We start from the raw sequence: 22,039 nt of genomic DNA, 5'->3' as shown, positions 1-22,039 counted from the left end.
TAATTTAAACATTTTACCAGATTTTCTCTACTTGCCTGTTGGAGAGTGAATCAACACGTAATGAGCACCTATTAAGAAGATGAATTGGATGCTATAATCTTGTCCCTGAGAATGTAGAGTCCAGGAAGAAAAATCATGAATTAGAGTACTCTTAAGAGACAGATGGGCTTGTGAGCCTAACAACCAGAAAAAAATAACCACCGATAATTTTGTTACAATTAAGTGTCTTTAGCAGACATTTACCTATTTACATTTACATATATATATATATATATATATACATATATATATATATATATATATATATATCTTAATGTTTGGGCATAAGAATGGACAGATAAGTCACTGGGACAGAATAAGGAATCCAGAAACACACCTGAGAGAAAGTGGATGTGTGTATGGGCACATAATAGATAATAAAGGTCTTTCAAATTAGTGGGAAACGAGTAGACTAGCCAATAAAAGTTTGCAAAAGGTAACATTAGATCTCTACCTTATGCCACATAGAGAAATTATTCTAAATGGGTTAAAGAGCTAATGCAATGAAATATCCAAACACTTTTTTTTTAACTCCACTGAATGTACTAAGCATAACACAAAACCCAGGAATTATCAAGGAAAGTAAAGAGCAAATGATCATATAAATATTTAAAACTTGAATAAAGGGAACCATAAAAAAGTTAAAAACATATGAGATCAAATTTACAACATATAGGAAAAGGGTTAATAGTCCTAACGTATAAGGAATATTGCCACATTTTCAGCAAGTTTGACCTGACCAAGGATTTGGTCCTTTGAGCAATGTCTACTGGGTTGTTCCTGCGGTACATACATTCCCATCCAGATACACCCTGTTTCTTTGTTCTTCATGAACAAATTTCTTGGAGTTCTCTATACAGTTTTTTCCCCTTTCCTCACCACCTATTCACACTTCAATTCACTTCTATCCGGCTACCCAGTCACTCCACTGAAATTGCTCTTATCAAGGTCAGCAGTGACCTCCATACCACCATATCCAATGGACACTTTTTAACCCTCATGTTACTTGTTTCAGGAGTATATTAGACCCAGCTGGCCACTCCCTTTTTTTTTTTTGGAATTTTTTATCATTGTGTTCTGAATTCACACCATTTTAAAATTTATTTCATTTTATTTATTTTTGGCTGCATTGGCTCTTCGTTGCTGCACACGGGCTTTCTCTAGTTACGGCAAGCGGGGGCTACTCTTCGTTGCGGTGAGCAGGCTTCTCATTGCAGTGGCTCTCTTGTTGCGGAGCACGGGCTCTAGGCGCGCGGGCTTCAGTAGTTGTGGCTCGCGGGCTCTAGAGCACAGGCTCAGTAGTTATGGCGCATGGGTTTAGGATTCCACAGCATGTGGAATCTTCCCAGACCAGGGCTCAAACCCAAGTCCCCTGCATTGGCAGGCGGATTGGTGACCACTGCACCACCAGGGAAGTCCCTGGCCGCTCCCTTCTTGAATCTCAACTTCCATGGAACACACTTTGCTTCTCCTCCACCCTACCTTTTAAATATTGGAGTTCTCCTAAACTAGGTACTAGATAGTAACCTTTTTTTTAGTAGGAACTTGTATGGGGAGGTCTTCCCCTATAAGAATTACACTTGTGGGGAAAAAATTAATAAATAAGTAAAAAAGAATTACACTTGTGGCCTGATAATTAGATGTTAATGTGGCTGCAGCTTTAGAAACTTGACCTAGTTGTGTGTACCTTCCATGTTGGCTGGGGGAGGAAGCACTATCAGGTGTGAGGAGATGGACGGGGCAGGAACTGCCAGACCAGGACTCCCACCTTCTCCCCTTTTTCAAAGATGTGTGTTCTGTTCCAGGTGTAGTACCTGGATGGGTCTGGTTTGCAGCAGGACATCAGCATCCCAGTGGAGAATGAGTCATTCCTCCTCAAACAGGGATGCAAAGTAACTCACCCATCTTGGTGGGACGTTCCTTTACAAATCCCATTGCAAACTCCCTTCCCAGGTGTGATGGGGCTTGGTGTTCTCAGCAGCATAGCTTGTAGATCCACAGTGAGAGGGAAATGGCTGTCTCCTGCAATTTCCATACCTTAATGTGGGTATCGTGTGTCTAAGCAAGGGTCTCCCATCTGGCCTGTGGGGCAACAGGCCCTACTGTTTGATCACTCAAATGTCTTAAAGCCTGGGATAGTACTTTAGTCCATCTGGCCAAGGTGGGTTTTACCTGTTAGTAATTCAATCTGCTGCTTTAATGTTTCATTCTTCCTTTCTACCGACTCTGCTGGTTGTAGCTTGTAGGAGAGACAGAACCTCCATCAGTGTCATGTTCCTTCACCCAATCTTATGTTGACTGAAAGAAAAAGGCACAACATAAGAGTTGTTAGTTTCAGTTTTATTCGGAAAACTCAGTGAGGACTATAGCCTGGGAAACAGCCTCTTGGTAGCCCAGAGGGGACTGCTCCCCAAGACACAGGGGAAGAAGCCAGTATATATGTAATTTTGGCCAGGGAAACCGTGCAGTCAAGTATACATCTCAGTAGAAGGTTAGTGCTGGTCATGAGGAACAGATATATTAGTTACTGATGTTAGTGCTTTTTCTATGTATGCGAAGATGCAAGAATCTGGGTTCTCTAAAAATCTTCCTGAGGTATATCTAACTATCTAAGGGGCCCGTTTTTCCAAAGCATAAATGTTCTCATCCTGTTTTTTGTCCTGAATTCCTCAGGGTGCACCATCAGTCAGCAACTGCAGTGGCTAATGACTTGAGCCTTGTAGAGCTGGATGGTGGGCAACATTCTTTGTTTTACACTTGCATATCATGACCTTTAAAATGTGACTGCCCAGTCACTGTCTATTGGACAAGGGTATCCATAAATGGTACTCAGCTTCTCTAATGCCCTTACGGTGGCAGCCTGCTTTGCATGGCAGCAGGGGAAAGCTTGAGTTAAGCCAGACCTGGTGGGCTCCTGGTACAGGTACAGTGGGCAGAACATACATTCCAAGGACAGGGGAGGAGGTTAGGAGCCTCTGATTGCCTGGGTCCAGTTTGAAGGACAACTGGCGGTCACATCCTCTTGATGGCCTCCTCCAAAAGGTGGGCTCCACCTCCCACCAAGATTTGTAAGTTGGAGGATTCCCCAAACATAGGGGATTTGGATGCTAAACACTTTAAACTTTAGATGAATTACAAAAGTCCACAATTATCCATTTTCATGATATATGATACTATTTATATGCTGTCAACTCCTATTAAGCCAAGACTCCTCCTTGGAATTCTAATCTCACATATTCAGCTGCCTATTTGGCATTTCACCTGGCATCTCAGAAACACACAAGCATTTCAAACATAACAGGCCCCAACTGAACTTTGGATACACACTCCCCCACTGCTCCCATGTACCCCCATCCGTCCAGTTGCTCAAGTAAGAAATCTAGGAGTCATTCTTGATTCCTCCCTCCCCTTCCTCCTCATATGCAGACATACAGAAAGTTCTGCAGAATCGACCTGCAAAACATGCCTTTAATCCATGTGTTCCAGGAATGCCCTTCAGATTTCCCTTTTGGAACCTGAAGCCCTTAACAGCCTTCACCTGATGTCATCCTCTCTCTCGAGAAACAAAGGGTATCAGAAAATCATGGCTGCTTTATGGCACCAAGCACATCATGTCAGGGTTTTTATACCTTTCTTAGAAAATAATTTTCAGTTGTTGTGACAAATGTAGTGCTTAAAAACGGGCCCATGAACAACCCCTTCAGAATTGTGTTTACTTGGTATTTAATATTGCAAAGAACAATGGGGCCTGCCCATGAAACCTGCCTCAGATGAAGAACAGCTAGCCTGGCACCTGTGTTTGTCCCAGGAGCAACTTGAAAAATCCCCTTCCCTTACCCTGCTCCCACTTTGAGAGAACCAGCTGCAGCAAAACCCTGTATGTCCACCCCTGCTCCCCACAGCCACTCAGAAACAAGGATGGGATCTGGATCCACTGAGATACATGAAAGGAGATCTCCTAAGAGGACTGAAATTAATGTGATAGCCAAACACTGGTTGTTTCAGGCGAAGATGTCTGAAGGTCTCTGAGTCCTGAAACCCCTGTTATGTGTTGAATTGTGCAAACCGCAGCCCCCCCCCAAGAAATTCACACGTTGAAATCCCAGCCCCTGGTACCTCAGAATGTAACCATATTTGGAAATAAGGTCTTCAAAGAAATAAGTTAAAATGATATCTTCAGGGTGGCCCTAATTCAATATGACTGGTGTCCTTATAAAAAATGGACATCTGGACACAGATACGCACACAGAGGAAAGACTGTGTGAGGGCACAGCAAGAAGGTGCCACCTGTAAGCCAAGGAGACAGGCCTCAGAAGAAGTCAAACCTGGGAATTCCCTGTCGGTCCAGTGGTTAGGACTTGGCGCTTTCACTGTTGGGGCCCGGGTTCAATTCCTGGTCAGGGAGCTACGATCCCACAAGCTGCCAGGTGTGGCCAAATTAAAAAATAATTTTTTTAAAAAAGAAGAAACCAAACCTGCTGTCACCTTGATCTTGGACTGAATAAATGACTGTTGTTATTTTAAGCTACCAAGTGTTGGAGTGGTTTGTTACGTAGCAATAGATAACCGGTAAATCCGTATTACTCTCCTGCCTGCTCCACTTCTCATTCCTCAGGGCTCAGCTTCAATGTCAGGTCCCTGATCGCTCTAGCTAGGGAGCCCGTATTGTCTAACTGCCTGGACTCTTCTTTCATACTTTTCTCACTTTGTAAGCATTTACTGATTTCTTTCCCTAGTTTTAAAAAACTCAAGTCTTGACCTATTAATGGGTCATAAAGTCAATTTTTAAAGAAATAAAATTGAATATAAAATATCAGATAAGTAAGTAGTAAAGGATAAGCATCGTATTGTGAAACTTGTTAGGTATAGGCAACATATGTGTGTGCTGGTGCACAGTACAAAATACATTTTTTACTCCAGTTTTTAAAAAGTTTGAAACCACTACTATAAACTGTCACTTCTTAAGCTCAGTGAGCATGTCGCTTTCACTCACCATGAACATCCAACAACTAGCAAAGTACCTGGCACAGAGTAGACACTCAATAAACATGTAGGAACTACTGTAGAAATAAGAGGAGTATGTGAGTGAACTGTAGAGACAGGAAATGGTTGGCAGTGGTGGTACCCTTTGAAGAAGTTTGGCAATGAAGTGATGGAGATAAACAGAGTAGGAGATAAACAGAGTAAAGCCTTGAGCAGGAGTCTTCGGGAAAGGGGAGACATGAGCGTGTCTATTCACTAAGGCTAAAGATCCAGTAAAAGTCGAGAGAGAGTTAGGCAAGATAAAGGAGATAAATAACTGACAGTACATACAAAGCACAAACAGGCTGGAGAGAAAAGCCACAAGCCAATTCTCAAGCCAATTCTTTGAGATTGAATGCAATGAGAAAAGTTGAAGTAGAGAACATGGGGGCGCTGAAGGAGCTCATTTCTGAAAGCCTCCACTCTCAAATTATAAATCAAGGTTTGTGACCAGATTAAGAGTAATGGAATTCTGAGCTTAGGAAGAGTGGGAACATTTATGAATAAGGCCTCTGAAGAATGAGGGGGAGTCAACAGGTGAGTCGAATCTGGCACCAACAGAACAAAGAAATACAAGTTGAAAACTATAGATGATGTGAATTTTCTTCAAGCATTGCCTGCCATCTGGGTATTAGGAGTGGAAATCAATTGTTGGAAAAAAAAAAAAGGGTGGCTATGATAGGTCAAGAGAAACAAATGAGAATGCTGGTAAGAAATGGAGTTGAAGCAAGAGACCGAGGAAAAGTTATCGGCTTAGAAAAGTGCAATAAGCTTGATTTAATGGGAGAGGATGGAAGGATAAGGAAACAACAAAATGGGAGAATTTTAGAGTTTAAGGTATCAGGTGGCAAGAAGCGGAGGTTATATTCCCTAGTGGTAAGAAAGAGAACTAACTCTGAGGTCAGAGTGTCCCATATGGTATACAACCCCAAGATGGTAACAGAGAAAGGAGGTGAAATAGAGATGCAGCCAGGTTATTAAAATCAATAAAGACAGAGAGAGTATCTTAGAGGTCAATGGAAGATATGGACTAGGATAGGTGATAGACAATTTCAAATAGGGAGAAGTTACTGAAGGAGACTAGATCTTTTTTTTTTAAGAGACATACAATGTACTGTAAACATTTTAAATTCTCTCATTGAAACTGTCAATATTAAGAAATTTACTTGGAATCACATTATTCCCTTAATATTTTCACAGAGCATATTCCATTTACTGTGTAGTTCATCATCTTCTGGACATGTTCTATGTAATATACTTGTAAGCACAGTCGTTTCAATTGGGCAAAATTTACTACCAATAAAACCTGAATTTAACTTGTCACGTATTTCCAGCGGCAACCAATGGTCAGGTGCTTCAATATTACAGATTTCAATTCTTCCGTTCTTTATGTCTAGGAATACTTTAATTTCCAAGTGTGAATGTTCATATAACACATTGAAGGAAGTGTTTACACTGAACTTTGGAGTTTTGCCATATATCCACTCCCAGGCCTGTAGTTCTTGGGCTATGCTGTTTATTCCAGGACACAGTGTCTCGTCTGTTGGGTTTATTAGGTGAATGTGATTATCGATTTGATGAGATGCAGCATACTCTGTGGCAATAGCATTTATCACTACTTCACAGGTCAGAGTGGGATCTTTTTCCATAAGATTTTTTACTAAGGCAGGTGTGCTCGCAGTGGCAGTGCTCCTGATCCCTTGGTAAGGGCTCTTCAGCAAAGATGACAAGAAGGTCCCATTGGTACTGCATAGCAAAGTGCAGTGGTGATAAGCAGCGGTCTGGCCAATCTTGGAAGCTGTTCCTGAGATTTTAAACTGTCCATCAAGTAAAAGGTCAAACCTTTTGGTAGCCTGCACATCCAGCTGCGGCTGGACAGCCTTCAGAGCTTTCACAACTAATTTTAGATTTTCCATCCTATTGTACTTTTTTTTGGTTGTAAAAAAAGTCAAGTTGATGTTACCCATATCATGGTAGACTGTTCCTCCTCCACTTCTCCTCCGAGCTAGTTTTACACCTTCTTCTCTCATCAGATTCAGGTTACATTCCTGCCAAGGGTTCTGATGCCGACCAATTACAACAGAGGGAGAATTCCTCCAAAAGAAAAGAACCGGCTTGGCTTCTAGATTCATATGGTCATGGATCCAGTCTTCTACAGCCAGGTTTTGGTAAACATCATTGGAAACTGACTGTAAAATGAGCCCACTTTTAACTGTGTCTTTAAAACCAGCTGCTGGGACCTTGAGGTTACAAAGTAACTGGAAGCAATTCTTCATTGAAAATGGGATCAGCATGCTTTTAAAAATGGAAGACAAACAAATTAATGATTGAGAAAAAGAAAATTAAATTCTAGTTTGTAGCTATCAGTTCTTGGTTATTTAATCCAAACTTATTTAAGTATCCAGTCTGGTTGCTTTTCTTGCCTTTTAGCCTTATCATTAGTCTTTAGCAAAAATTGTACAACAGAGTACTCAAAGGAAATAAATGATACAAACCTCAAACTGTTTTAGTTGAAATGGAATAAGGGCACAGATTTTTCAAATAATAAAGCTGAAAATATATTATGTAATATATCTCAAAGACAAACAAATTATTTTGAATTCACAGGTAATACACATTATTTGAGAAAAATGAGAAAATACAGACAAGCAAAAAGAGCAAAATAAAAGAAACCATAACATGACCACCCGGAGAAAATCCCAATTAACACTTCAGTGTGTACCCATTTTTTTTATGTGCATGTGTAAAATACACACACACACTTTTCCCCACCAAAAGTGGATCCATACTCATTTCATTCAATGTTAAACCTATTTTTACATCTGTTTTAATGTCGTGTTACATTCCATTGTCAAGATAACACCACCGTTTACTCAACCAATCTCTCAGTTTGTAAGTTTAGATTGTCTCTAGTTTTTCTATGTTATTAACAATGTATTCGTGAACATCTGTCTGAAAAGCTTTAATTATGTCCTTGTAGTACTTTAAAAATAATTCCTATTTAACTTTGAGATACATGTTTACTGGCAGCCTGTTTTATTTAGATCAATATTAAATTAGGATGGACCCCCTGAAGTCAGGGGAGAGGTGGTCAGAGTAGCAAGGTTAAATAGAAAGGCTAGGAACAATTTTATTATGTTTTGACACTTTACACATTATTTGTGTTAGCAGTGCTGATGAAAAGGCTGAAAATACTAGCTATAATAATGAAGTATTTTGACTAGTTATGGTTGTAAAGAAACCATTCTATTCCGATTTCATTTCTTAGAATGGTCATAATTTTCCTTTAGGTTACAGACCTGGGAAGGACTGGGTTATTAAAGCCCAGAACTAGGCCACATTCTTTTGTAGTTATATCCTAGATGCACAATTCCTAGGGTAACAAGTCTTCATATTTTCATCACTCTTGACATATCTTGATAAATAATGCTACAGAAAAGCTGAACCAATTTACACTCTATCTAGAAAGGTCAGGAGAGGTGTAACAGAGGAAGGGATACTTGAACTGAGTCTCGAAATCTGATGGTTTTTACCACGTTGATGGGAGTAGCATGTTCCAGGCAAATGCAAAGACAGAGAGTCCTCCAACAGTAAGGCATGTCTTGGGGACTCCCTCCTCAAAGGAGTTCCACTACCAGTCTTCCAGCTCCGCTGAAATCTCTGGCTGTGCTGTCCTAGGAAGCCTCTGCAGCCAGATGCCGTTTCTTTGGTTAAACTCTTTGTTCTTGGTTCTGTTTGACCCAATTTGATACAGTCCCTCCTTCACGGAACAAATGTTTATGGAGTGCCTACTAGGCACAAGGTAGAATAAAGAAGGGGAGGAGACAAATTCATGTAATTCTAAAGCATTTGGCCTTTTTCTAAAAGCAGCTGGATCTAGTGAGGTGTTTTAAGTGGGAAAGTGTTAAGTCAGCCATTATACAAAACTGCTTCTGCTGGCAGTGTTGAGCATGGATTAAAAACAGATAGACTAGGGGCAGGGAGACGGTTTAACCGACCCATGCAGTTGTCCCAGTTAGAGACAATGAGGGCCTGAACGAGGGTAGCAGACACTGAGAAGGGATGGACACAAGAACATTAAGGTCACAGACTGGTCCTTGCCTTCAAGGAACTCACTATCTAGTGGGAGACACTAAAATCCAAGGAAGGTGATAATTCAAATACGGTGTCATAAGTGCTATGACAGGGTAAGTACATTAGAAGGCCATTTAACCCTCTCATGATTGGAAGTGACATTGAAGTTGAGACATAGAAGGGGTAAGGAAAAGTATTCCAACAAAGTACAATAGCTTGGAGGAAAAGAAGACCCATTCAAAGAATTCGAAGAATTTAATTCAATTGGCTGGTATTTAAGAGTGCAGGAATGGGGAGCTGCAAGAGATAAGGAGGCAGAAGTAGAGATCAGATTATGAAGAGACTTAAAATACACGTTAGGGACTTCCCTGGTGGTCCAGTGGTTAGGACTCTGTGCTTTCACTGCAGGGGGCATGGGTTTGATCCCTGGTCCGGGAACTAAGATCCCACAAGCCTCCGGCCAAAAAAAAAAAAAAAAAAAAAAAATCCATGTTAAATACTTGAACTTCACCCTGAGGGTGATGAGGAGGTGCTGAAGAGTTTTACAGATGTATACTTCAGAGACATTGCCTAGAGATTTAAGCAGGGAGAATCTTGCTATTTGGTAATTGGTTCAGTGAGGGTGAGAGAAGGAAGTCAAGGGTCCTTTATGGTATGATTACGAGCCAGCATTCAAATCCCAACTCTGTCTCTTCCCAGCTAAGGCAGATTAGTTGACTTTTCTGTGCCGCAGATCCCTTATCTGTAATATGTGGGTAATGACAGGACTCATATCAGGATTAAATGAACTAATACATGTAAAGTGCTTATGAGAGTGCCTGGCACATAGAAAGTACACAGGATGTTACCTCTTTTATTAATTTTATGCATACCTTGACCTCTGGCCTGGGAAATGGGTGGAAAGAGGTGACATTTCCTAGGACAGATTTCATAGGAAGAGGAGATATGGGGTGAAGATACCTGGTCCGTTTTGACTGCATTGAACTTAAGAGTCTTTGGCTACCAGCAGCCAATGGCACAGAGCTGAAGAGATGGTAACTAAGGGCTCCAGAATTGATCCAATTAATGTATTAATAGTGCTCAAAATATCTGTATTCATCCAGGCATTGTGGATACGGTGTGAGTGAAACACAGCAAAGATATTAATTCAAGAGAGCTTGCATCTACTACGCAACAGACATTGTTCTTGGCACTTGGGATTCCTCAGTAAACCAAATCCAGGAAGGTGATGAGGACCATATGAAAAAGGAAAGGGAACGTAGGAAACGTGTATGTGAGAGGAACTGGGCTGCTATTTAATTTAATTTAATTTATTATTTATTTATTTATTCATTCATTTATTTTGGCCACGAGGCATGCGGGATCTTTGTTCCCCTACAAGGGATTGAACCCATGCCCCCTGCAGTGGAAGCACCAAGCCTTAACCACTGAACCGCCAGCGAAGTCCCCAGGCTGCAATTTCATATAGGGTTGTCAGGCTAGGCTTCATCAAAAAAGTGACCAAAAAAGCAGACTGAGAGTAAGTCAGAAAGAGAAAAACAAATATCGTATATTAACGTATATATGTGGAATCTAGAAAAATGGTACAGATGACCTTATCTGCAAAGCAGAAATATCAACAGAGACGTAGAGAACAAACCTATGGACACCAAGGGGTAAAGGGGGGGTGGGATAGATTGGGACTGACATATACACACGACTACGTATAACACAGACAGCTAATGAGAGCCGGCTGTATAGCACAGGGAACGCTACTCGGTGCTCTTTGGTGACCTAAATGGGAAGGAAATCCAAAAAAGAGGGGATATATGTATACGTATAGCGGGTTCACTTTTCTGTACAGCACAGACTAACACAACATTGTAAAGCAACTATACTCCAATTAAAAAAAAAAAGAGAGAAGCAGACTGAAAGTCGAGGGAGTTAGGCTGAGCGCCTACTATGTGCCAGAAACTGTTCTAGGCACCTGAACACATAAACAAATAGGACCCTGTGAGGATGTAACATTTCCACTGAGCCTCGTAGGACGAGAAAGAATCACACACAGAGTGAGAGAAAGTGGGAACACAGGGATGTCTGAGAAAACCTAAATGCCAATTTATTAATTTACAAAGAGAACTATAGGCTATCAACCGGATATTCAGATCGGCCTGTCCAACTACCCTCTCATCGTAAGTTTGCTTGGTGAATACTGAATCCGGACAAAAGGATGGAGTTATACGACTTCACTGTCTGGTGGAATGAGCCTTGAGGAAAGCGCCTCTCAGCTCCTGGGCTCCGGAGAGATCCCACTGTTAACGCCAGGACACCCTGTCTCTCCCAGAGGAGGCCTGGATTCATCCGGTCAGGCGCACCTCTCTTTTACTCCATGCTTCAAAAACAGATCAGACCTCCAGCTGCATGACGTACAGTCTTTTTTTAGTTGGCAGGATACTGTCAAGTCCTGAAGGCCTGATAAAATTCTGTCTCTTTAACTTAGCATATCTCTACTCTTACCTTTTAATTATTAATTTTTAGCGTTTTTTAATCAGAGGACAATCATATTTCCATGTTCAGGGGTGGCGGGGACACTTCTACCACCACTTTGCATTTACCAAACCTGCTTCTCCATCATCGAACAGAAAGCAAAAAATAACAGGACCCCACCTACCCTCCTAGGCAGGCCCAGCTCCTTCAAAAAATCCTCCCCAAGTTTTATCTTGCCATCTTGCCACCTCTTAGTACAGAACTTAGCCAGTCTCAGGACAGCCGTGTGCCTGTTTGATTTCGCCTTTTTGGTTCTCGGTGGGCGCGCACAGGGCTGGCACCCAACATGTCTAATTTTTTGACCCTCCAGTGTTCCGGATAATCCGTTCCTAACCGTGGAGCTAGGTCTTCCCAAGCTCTGACCGGACACTTCAGGGCCTGCAGCGCCAGCCGTGCGCACCGCCCCAGGGTCTCAGCTCCCCGCCCGCTGCCCGTCCTCGGGGCCCACGCTGCCTGCCCCGCCCCGCCTTGCCCCGCCTCCGGTTTCACGCACCTGAGGCTTCCGGTCGCGGCCAAGCAGCGCGCGGGCCCCTGGGGGAAGGACGCGTGCGACCCACAGTCCCGTCCTGCTGCGCACGCAGCCGACCCGCCCGTCACCCCGGCCCGCGGAGGGCGGGGCACCGGAAGCGCTGCCTGGGGGCGGGGCCGGGGGGTGCCGGAGGGTCCTTCTGACCGGCCGAGCTGGCGCCGAACCAGAGGAGAGGCAGGGACGCCGCCCACGTTCGAATAATAGTATCAACAATATGGAAAGTCCTAGAGCCCCAGGGCAGATGGAGGTTCCCTGCGTGACAGCCCAGAGCGTTAGCGGGGAACACGTAGGAGCGGGGTTGAGTCAGTCTGGAGAGGAGCCCGCTTGGTACCTAGAGCAGTCGGGTCGGATGTTCTTTACTGAACATCCAGGCATTGCGCGGGGCTTTGCACGTCTCATAGTCCAAAGGGCAGGCAACTCCACTTGGAAGGGGACGAAACTAAAATCGGTTTTAAAAGTTAAATGGCATTTAAAGGAATAAACGCTGGTATTCCCAATACAGAGATGGTAACAGGTAGGAAGAAGTGGGTTGGAGAACACACACACTGAGGGCAATGAACGTTACCACTTGGGGTGTCCCTCGGTGCAGCTGGCAAGAAAATTCTTGTGGCTTAGCCAGATGGGAAATTCCCCCGACAGGCAAAGTTCCAGGTAACTATAGCTGCGTAACAAACTGCCTCAAACGCCAGTGGCTTAACACAACGATTTATTCTAACATTTATATGGTCAAGGCTTGCTCACGTGGCTTCCTTCACTCAGCACAGGCTGGCTGAGCAGGGTGGTCCAGGACGGCCTTATTCACGCCCTTGGCGGCTGGTGCTGGCTGGCTGATGGGGCACCTCCGTTCAGGGCTAGCCTTGGAAGGAGCACTTTGGCCACATTCTGTTGTCCAAAGCACCAGCAAAGGCAGCCCAGAGTCAAGGGGTGGAGAAATGGACCCCACCTCTTGATGGAAGGAGCCCAAAGAATTTGTGCTCATCTGGTTCAGTCTTCCACAGAAATCAATCTCTCTTTTGGCTTAGAATAGAAACCATCAAGGCTTGCATCTTGGAGTAAGAAGCTCCAGTGTTCACAATTTGGTGATGCCGATACGATGACCAGGGCTCCATATAAAGCTACAATAAAGACACAGTGGCTCCTTATTTATTTACTATTACCCTCTTGATTGAAGTCACTCTCAGTAATTAGTCTTTCTTGGATTATGCAGGTGGGAATGGATTCCGTGCAGTTAGTCCCAGTAGGAGTTTTCCAAGTTATCATTAAAAAGAGCCACGCAATTCTGTTGCCCTTTGCTTATATTACATCTTTCTAAATTCCATTTCTCTGGAATCTGAGGTGGTACAATTTTTCCCCCCCTAATTTCCTACCGAAGTGTATTTCAAGAATGGATCCGTCCTCCCTGCTCCTAGACTTCCATCCTGTGGTCATCCTTAATCCCTCTCCTACTTCTTCAGCTTCTCCACTCGATCCTTCTGCTGACACTCAAACACGACCTCCATCTCATCTTCCATCTCTCATGCTGTCTACTCCCCTTCAGAGTTGAGCTTCTTTGTGGAGTTGCTACACATCCAGTATCCACTTCCTCACTTCCCATTTGTTTTCCAACCTACTCCAACATGGATTCTGTCCTGTTATTCCACCAAAAGTGCTTTTTGCAGGGTGAGCAAAATGGGTGAAGATGATTAAAATGTACAAACTTTCAGTTATAAGATAAGTAAGTCCTGGGGATGTAAATGGACAGCATGGTGACTATAAAAATACTGTACTGTATACTTGAAAGTTGCTAAGTGAATATATCTTAAAAGTTCTCATCACAAGGAAAAAAAATAACTATGTGTTGATAGATGTTAACTTCTTACAGTGATCACTTTGCAATATATATGAAATCATTATGTTGCACACCTGGAACTAATATAATGTCATATGTCAATTATATCTCAATTAAAAAAATTTTTTTAAATAATAAAATTCTGTAAATCATTAAAAAAAGTACTCAAGGATGATGGAGAATTAGGTCAGCTACTTACTCTCAAATGGTTGGGAGGAGAGGGAAAGCCCTTTGTACCATGCTTGCAACTTTGCTGTAAATTTGAGATTGTTTCAAAATAAAAGGGAAATAATATATGTTAGGTGTCTGGCATTGTAATAAAGACTGTGAGCACCCCACCCAGGTCCCCTTTACCCTTAATTCATCATCCATTCTCCAGCTGGTGTGAATGAAGGAGCTAGCAGGCACAGGCACACCAGAGTGATTCACCCTGCCTCCCTGCCCACCAGCCTGCCGACTTTGGCTTGGAGGCGGCAACCAATGCCTGACTGGCCTAGGGCTACAATAGTCCCACCTCTTGCCTCAAAGTGGGACAGTGGGACAACTCTGCAGTATAATCCCTCCAGAGCACCCTGTGAGTCAGGCCATGAATTTATCTGAGCGCTCATTCTTCGATGATTCCTTCTGCTTCCCTGACTCCCTTACAGGCTTACCTTAAAGAGCACACTCTCAAAAATCATGTGCATCTGGGTCCTTGTCTCAAGCAGCTTCTAGGGAATCACAACTAAGCCACTTACACGACAGCTCAGTAAATGATAACTATTGTGACTGGCATCAATGACAACACCATTAGATGCAATACCAATGCATGTATTATACGTCTTATTTTATAGGTATGTTGAATCTAAGGTCTCCTAACGTCCTTATTTCTCCGGAACTGTATTATTTTTATATGGAAAGTTTCTCATCAGAAACAACGGCAGAACTCTGCAAAATGTTCACTTTAGGATTCTGCTTGTAGAATTCTTCCATGAAACAAATAAACACCTAAGTGAGGCTGTTGTCCTGATTAAACTTGTTCCATTCCACCCCTTCCAGGAAGTCTTTGTGGATTTCCATTCCCAGGTGTGCTGCTAAAACTATGGCTTGGCTTGGATTTTGGGATTCCAATTCTCTGATATCTTAGCAGCAGTAGTTCTCAATCAGAGTAATTAACGTTTGCGTTTGTTATCATCTCAATGACTGGATTGTGCTATGACATTTGACATCCTGCAATGCATGGGGCATCACATACAATGAAGGACATCCCAAATTCAGCGTCCAACACACTATCAAATGTCCTGTTGGACATTCATGGAGGTGAAAAACCAGTCTGTAAATATTTGATCCAAGTCCCTATTAAAGAAAAAAGTGGTTTTGCTAAGGTCACTAGTGCCATTCATGTTGCTAGATCCACTGGACCTTTCAAGTCCTCATCTACACTTTCAGCTGACTGCCTCCACCTTAAAGACTTTTGTGGGCAATCTTGACATTATCCTGTCTTGGTTTTCCACCAACTCTGCCAACTCCTCAGTCCCCTTAGCCAGCTCCCCCTGCGCTGCCCAGCTCCTAAGTGTTGTAGTTGCTTTGTCTCACACTATACATTCACCATAAGCAACCTCTTTCATTCCCATAGCTTCAGATACCATTTCTGTATATAACTTCAAAATTTGTATTTTTTCATTCCATAAATGGAACTGTCTGCCTTAGAAACAGGTATGCCCAAAACCCATGCTCCCAAGCTCTTTCCCCCAGGGAACCACCATGAATCTAGCTGTTTTTTTTTTTTTTTTCCTAGAAATCGTTTCTTTGTGACCGCCTGGAGGGGTGGGATGGGGAGGGTGGGAAGGAGGGAGATGGATGAGGGAAGGGATGTGGGAACAGATGTATATGTATAACTGATTCACTTTGTTATAAAGCAGAAACTAATAAAAAAAAGAAAAGAAAATAAACTTTATCCAAAGAACACATTATTTACATTTAATATGCTCATTTATCTAGGAAACCCAAAAGAACCCACAGATAAACTAGCAGGAACTAATAAGACGGTTCAACAAGGCACACACATACAAGATCAATAAATTTTAAAAATCAATCAGGCTCCTCAACACTGGCAATAACAAATTAGAAACTGTAAAAGAAAATAAGAAAAAAAGAAGATCTAAAAATAGTCACAAGAGCCATATAAATTATTTAGAGCTAAGCATACGTAGAAGGAAATATAACTAACAAACTGAGTACGAACAGTTAAACTCCGCCCAACCCAAGGTTAGGAAAAGACTGTTGCTACTTTATGAGAACAGACCCTCTTCTTAAGTAGCAGATCAGTAAGTGAGAGTGAATCAAAGAAACACAGCATTTGAAAAGTCAGCCAGTCCAAGCCTCTTGATCGCACATACAGAAGCTGAAGCCCAGATAGGTTGAGTTACTTGGTAAAGGGCCCAATGACCTGACTCAAGGACTAGCATTTTTCACTCATTCATAAGACACAATCAAATGCAGTAGCTTGGAAAGAGATGGGAAAAAAATGAAGAAATCAATTATATAGTTCCTCATCTTTAAGTACAGAAATAGCCGTGACAAAATTACACGTATTGAGGGAAAATTGAAGTGCAGAGTTTAAAATGTCAATAATACACAGGGAAACTGGAAACCATTTAAAATATTCATATTAAATCTCTCTAGAAAAGACATTAAAAGATCTCCAATCAAAATGTGAATTTTATAATAGACATGGTATGATACAATTTATAATAGATATGGTATGAACCTTTCCCTTTCACGGGAAAGGTTCGGCTGGGAAAAAGGAATTGTTCTTGAAAATGGGGCCTGTGCTATTGCAGACACTGTGCTCAACCTAGGTCCACTGAATGCTCTGATGTCATCACTGAGGTCACAGAATTCCGATGTGCGCCTGGCAACCTTGCAAACATAACAGCCCTGGTGAGCACTAGGCAGTACTGCTGGTTCACTAAGTGGTACAAGTTTTTCAGCCATTTAGGAGACTTGACTATTTTTATTTGTATTGAATCATTGCAACGGATTGCCCAAGAGCCAAGAAGGGCCAACCGGTAGGGAAGAGGAGGAGTTGGACATCTCTTGAGGCATCTTCTAAGGGAGACTTCTAGTTGGGACGATGGAACGGCGACAAAAGAGGAAACATCTGGAAAATGAAGAGTCCCAGGAAACTGCCGAGAACGGAGGAGGTATGTGGGGGGCAACTTGTCTGGGGCACATGGGTTTCTGCCAAACTGAACCTTCTCTAGGAAGCGGGGGACTGAGAACGTGTCACCTGTGAAGCAGGGAGCGAGAGACCTTGTCTCACTGATGCTGCCGTATCCATCCGGAGGGTCCCTGTGGTGTGAGACGGCACAGAACGGCCAGATGCCCCCTGCGAGATGGGAGGTCAGCTCCGCTGGTCTGAGGACTCTCTCCTGGGGCAGCCGGGCCTGGAGCTTTGTCGGACTCACAGCAGGCTGCATCCTGCTTGCACAGACCTAGAGGTGCAGCTTTTCTCAGTCCCCGATTTCTCTCTTATTCTCTTGGATCTTTCCCTGGGGTCATGAGGTGGGGGATGTGAAGGATGCAAGGATGCTGAGAGAGACCCATGAGTTGCTTGGCCTCTTTTACCAAAGTGGAAGGAGAAGCCCCATGAGTTGAAGGCCCTGTTGAAAAATATCTTGACAAGTGGAATGCACTTCGAAAGAAGATAGTTTGTCTAGGGATGGTGTCATATTGAAAGCAAGGAGGTTTTATTCCTTCAACAGGAAGAATTTCCCAAAGGAGATCAAGGGAAGGGAAGGGTTTTCCAGAGACTGAGACCGCTTGGGCGGGGGTGACAAATGGCCTCAGGGTCCTGCGGGGAGCTCTGAGAGCCACGGGCCACGTGGTGCCTGCGTGCATTAAATGTAGGCGAGTAGCTTGCCCTGGGAGAGGGGTGGTCACCCCAGAGCTCCAGCTAGAGGCCTCTGCCCCAGATTAGAGCCCAGAAGCTCCTACCAGGCCCAGGGCCCTGGAGACTGTAGGATGGGCCCTGGGAATGGAGCTCTAGACAGCAGGCAGATTTTCAGGCAGTGGCTGGGACAGGCTGGGGAAGGCAATGACTGCCCCTGACCATTCAGAATATTTTGCTCTATGTTCCTCTGTGTGTGTGTGTGTGTGTGTGTGTGAGTGTGTGTGTGTGTGTGTGTGTGTGTGTGTGGTAGTGCAGAGAAGAGCGGGATGAATGGGGGTAGAGTGCTTACCAGATATAAAGTCTGCGTGGTAAAGTTCTTGTCACCCTGCCTGGACCTAGATGACACTCGGTGTATGTAAGAGTGTATACAGAATTCTTGTTAGGGGTGTTTTATGAGACAGTAACTCATACACCCATGTACACTCTGATACAGCAAAAATATCACACACCCCACATATAACTTCCTTATTAAACCACACACAGCACATGGAGGTATATACATGCATCCCTTCTGTACTACGTTCTCATACAACCCACCTGTATCACAATCCTCTCCTCCAACACCAAACGCTGGAGATGAGATATGTATATAGACACACACACTATATATATATATGACACACACACACTATATATATATGTATCTCAACTCTTGCACAAACACAGCTAACTTCAGCCATCTCTAAAAACCTCTATAAGAACCAGTCACGTGTCATACACACCACACTTATAACACATTCTTGAGTAATGCCAGACCCGCTTTGTACAAACCACAGTAAACCACATTCTCACTAACCCATGTCAGGGTTGCCAGATAAAATATGGGCTATCCAGTTCAATTTGAATTCCAGATAAACAACAAGTAATTTTTCAGTATCAGTATGTCCCAAATATTGTATGGGCCATACTTACACTAAAAATAAGTAAAACCAAATACTGCATGGGAATACTTACACTAAAAAATTATTCTGGGTTTATCTGAAACTGAAATTTAACTGGGTGCCCTGTATTTTTCTTTGCTTAGTCTGGCAACCCTTATATACTTACCACCAGCTCCGGTATTATATATTTATTGTATTTTTGTTTAGTCTGTGTCTTCCCCTACTAGAATGTGCAGCATTACCAGAGACTAGAACAATGGAAGAGTGCCAGATACACAGGAGTAGCTGCTTAATGAATCTTGGTGAATGAATGAATGGATGAACACACACCATAAATACAAGCCACACCATGTAATGAGGAAAAGTTACATGTCCCAGAATTCCTGACTTGTGAACAGAAACCATGCACACAAAGGCCACAGACACAGATAAGACACATCTGCACCGTATTCCCCATGCCAACCCTACACTTACCACAGACTTAACTGATACACATCACTCACTCTTCCCACATACTCACAGTCACCACCGAGGCCTACATTACCAACAAGACAGTGACAGAGTAAGTACTGATTTGAATTAAATACTGCAGTATCCACTGGGAACCACACTCTCAACTGTGTGTATTCACTGCACCTGACACGTGCCAGACACTCGGTAAATACCTCTGGACAGAGGACTGATGAACCCACCCTGAGCCTTTCATTCCTCCCTCAGGAATCTCGAAGTCACAAGAGGATCCCCCTCACCTTGGATCCACTGTGCTCGCCCAAGGCTGCAGCCCAGGGGCAGGGGAGGTCTCCTCTGCCTCTACATACTTCTCCTGTGCTTCTTCTCGGCGCAAGCTCATCTACGCTGGTAAGGGCGCGGGGCTCCTCAGGTGAGGGGGTGCTTGGCTGTGAGGCAGGAGGCACACAGATCCCAGGGAGGCTGAGAGGAAACCCAGGGTCATCAGACGTGATGAGGGCTCTGTGGAGGAGCCTGGGCAGGATGGCTGAGCTGTTCTGAGGGCGTGGATGCCAGCTGAGTCTGGGGGTGTGTGTGAATCCTGGTACTACCATGGTGGGGAAGTCAAGGAGCAGGGGCCGGAAAGGTCTGGGCTTGAGGTGGAGGGAAGAGGGACCAGATTAAGCATCTTCAGAGGAAAATGTAGGCTTTGTCTTTGCCTTGGCTTCCAGAGAAGGACAGAGTTCTGCATCATAGACCTCCAGCCTGAGAGCAGGACCATCCAGCTCAGGTGCACACAGCTCACACATACATCCGCCCTCCAGGCACAGCCCTTCTCAGTGCACACAGAAACCCCAAGCACCACAGCCACATTCCACAAGTAATGCACCACAGATATTCCCAAACTCACACTCCTCGTCGTACACGCATCCAGCCGCATCGCTCACATACCACAGCCCTCAACACCATACTCCACACCCCTGTATACAGACACCGCTCCAGTTTCCCCCCCACGCACATGAAAAGCCCACAGATGACACCAGATACACCGCTCCGTCCTACGACCAACAGACACCAAGCTCACGACATAGCTACGTCATGCAAATGTCCCTCTCTCGTCTACCACACCTACTCCCTCAGCTTCCGGCATGGCCCATGCATGTTATTATGTTTTTAATTTCCTTTTTCAGGAATCCGGAGATCATATCGAGACACTGCCCAGCCTACAGCACCCCTAGACCAGGTTCAGGAAGAAGGAGAGACCGCTCCCCCATCACACTGTGTCTCCTCCTCACCCTCTTCACCCTGTAAGAACGATCTGCACCCAGACAAAGAGGAAAGGGGCATGAAAATATACTACATGCAGGTCCAAGTGAACAAGGGTGTAGCTGTCTCCTGGAAGACAAAGAAAGCCTTGGAGTTGCCTGAAAAGCAGCTGACAATAGAAGAAGTGACCCTTCCTGAGGATGCGTGCACAGTAGGCACTTACCCCTCTGATGTGTTCACCGAAAGCCTCCTGTCTGACAGTGAGCCCACTGGGGAGGAGAAAGAGGATGAGGAAAGGGCAGAGCCAGGCAGCCCATCAGGGTCACCTGCAGTCCAGGAGACACCCAGGGCCAAGACACCGGACTGGATGGTGACCATGGAGACCGGCTTCAGGTGCATGGCCTGCTGCCGGGTCTTCCCCACCTTGGAGATCCTCCAGCAGCACGTGAAGGGCGGCGTCCTGGAGGGCTTCAGCTGCCGTGTCTTTCATCTCAACATGGCCCAGTGGATGGGCAATGTGGAATTCGAGAGCACTCCTGAGGAGGAGGGCAGTGTGGAACCCGAGACCACCTCTGAGGACGAGGACGACGAGGAGGATGAGGAGGACGAGGAGGACGAGGAGGACGAGGAAGAGAAGCTAGAAGGCCCCAGCCCAAAGAGACCCCGCAGGCAGGGTCTTTTCTCTCTTTTGGTTTCCACACAGCACCTAAGATTCATGGGACAGAAGATCCTGGAGACGGTGTGGCCTTGGAAGAGGTAAGGCTTGAGGCTGGCAGTCTTCTGAGCCTATGTCACGAGGGCCCAGAGGAGTCTAAGGGAAGGGGCCGCACACATGTGCTGGTTGACCTAATGGCTCTGCAGTTGCATCAAATGGGACACACCCAGCACTAATAAAGGCATTGACCTCTGTTGACTTAAACAAGAAGGTGGAGCCTTTTCCTAGGAGTTTTCTCAGGGTCTGCACGATGGACCTCAACTCTTAGAGGACATACTGCCAGCAGCTCCTTCTCGGCAGAGAGAGCCAGGAGTGGTCTGAAGAGAGGACAGGGGCCCTTGCAGGACCAGAACTTTGAGGTCTGAGAGCCTTGGGCCTGAGCCGAGATCTCACCCTGACCACTGGACCTAGCCTTCTGTGACAAAGGGGAATATAAAAGAGAGTCACGTGGAAATGAGGTCCCCCGAGATATGGAAATGTTCCAGAACCTTCGTTGCGTGGTAGTTGATCTGGAGCCAAGCTCACTGTGGTGTGTGTGGCTCTGAGCATTAAGGCAACGCTGGAGGGTAACCCTGACCAGCAGAGCTTGGAGTGCTTCTTGTCTCTTCCTGTTCTACCTCATTTGTTTTATCCCTTCCAGGGAGAAGAAAGGACCCTCGGGATAGTAGCAGACAGAATGCCGTGGTCTGAAGGAGGATGAAGGGACCGGCACTCAGTCTAACATCGTATGACAATAGAAACGTCTTATGCAATAAAGGGCATTTTCCAAACCTTTCCT

At 44.3% G+C, this 22,039-nt stretch overlaps 2 protein-coding genes and 1 long non-coding RNA gene across 3 annotated transcripts in view; 1 reads left to right on the top strand and 2 right to left on the bottom strand.

Moving 5' to 3' along the window:
• LOC307064648 overlaps nucleotides 1–22,039 on the bottom strand; it is a 61,377-nt gene that overhangs the window by 1,827 nt on the left and 37,511 nt on the right. Inside the window, exons 3-4 of the long non-coding RNA XR_013811303.1 lie at nucleotides 2,212–2,337; nucleotides 36–105 (exon numbers count right to left, since the gene is read on the bottom strand). This is a non-coding gene — a long non-coding RNA (uncharacterized lncRNA). The remainder of the gene's footprint in view (nucleotides 1–35; nucleotides 106–2,211; nucleotides 2,338–22,039) is intronic.
• LOC307064640 (lipoyl amidotransferase LIPT1, mitochondrial-like) lies at nucleotides 6,234–7,613 on the bottom strand (the record flags this gene model as incomplete). The annotated part of the gene is made up of 1 exon (XM_079721296.1): nucleotides 6,234–7,613. The coding sequence occupies exon 1, from the start codon at nucleotides 7,353–7,355 to the stop codon at nucleotides 6,234–6,236; it is 1,122 nt and encodes a 373-aa protein (XP_079577422.1). The 5' UTR covers nucleotides 7,356–7,613.
• LOC307064754 (protein FAM170A-like) lies at nucleotides 17,134–21,306 on the top strand (the record flags this gene model as incomplete). The annotated part of the gene is made up of 3 exons (XM_079721458.1): nucleotides 17,134–17,203; nucleotides 19,551–19,691; nucleotides 20,471–21,306. 3 exons carry the CDS (start codon nucleotides 17,134–17,136, stop codon nucleotides 21,304–21,306), a joined length of 1,047 nt encoding a protein of 348 aa, XP_079577584.1.

Source organism: Hyperoodon ampullatus (genome assembly GCF_949752795.1).
Source record: "Hyperoodon ampullatus genome assembly, chromosome: 15".
Classification (NCBI taxonomy): Eukaryota; Metazoa; Chordata; class Mammalia; order Artiodactyla; family Ziphiidae; genus Hyperoodon; species Hyperoodon ampullatus.
Note: the sequence above shows the minus strand (reverse complement) of the source record. Positions and strands in the feature narration are given on the sequence as shown.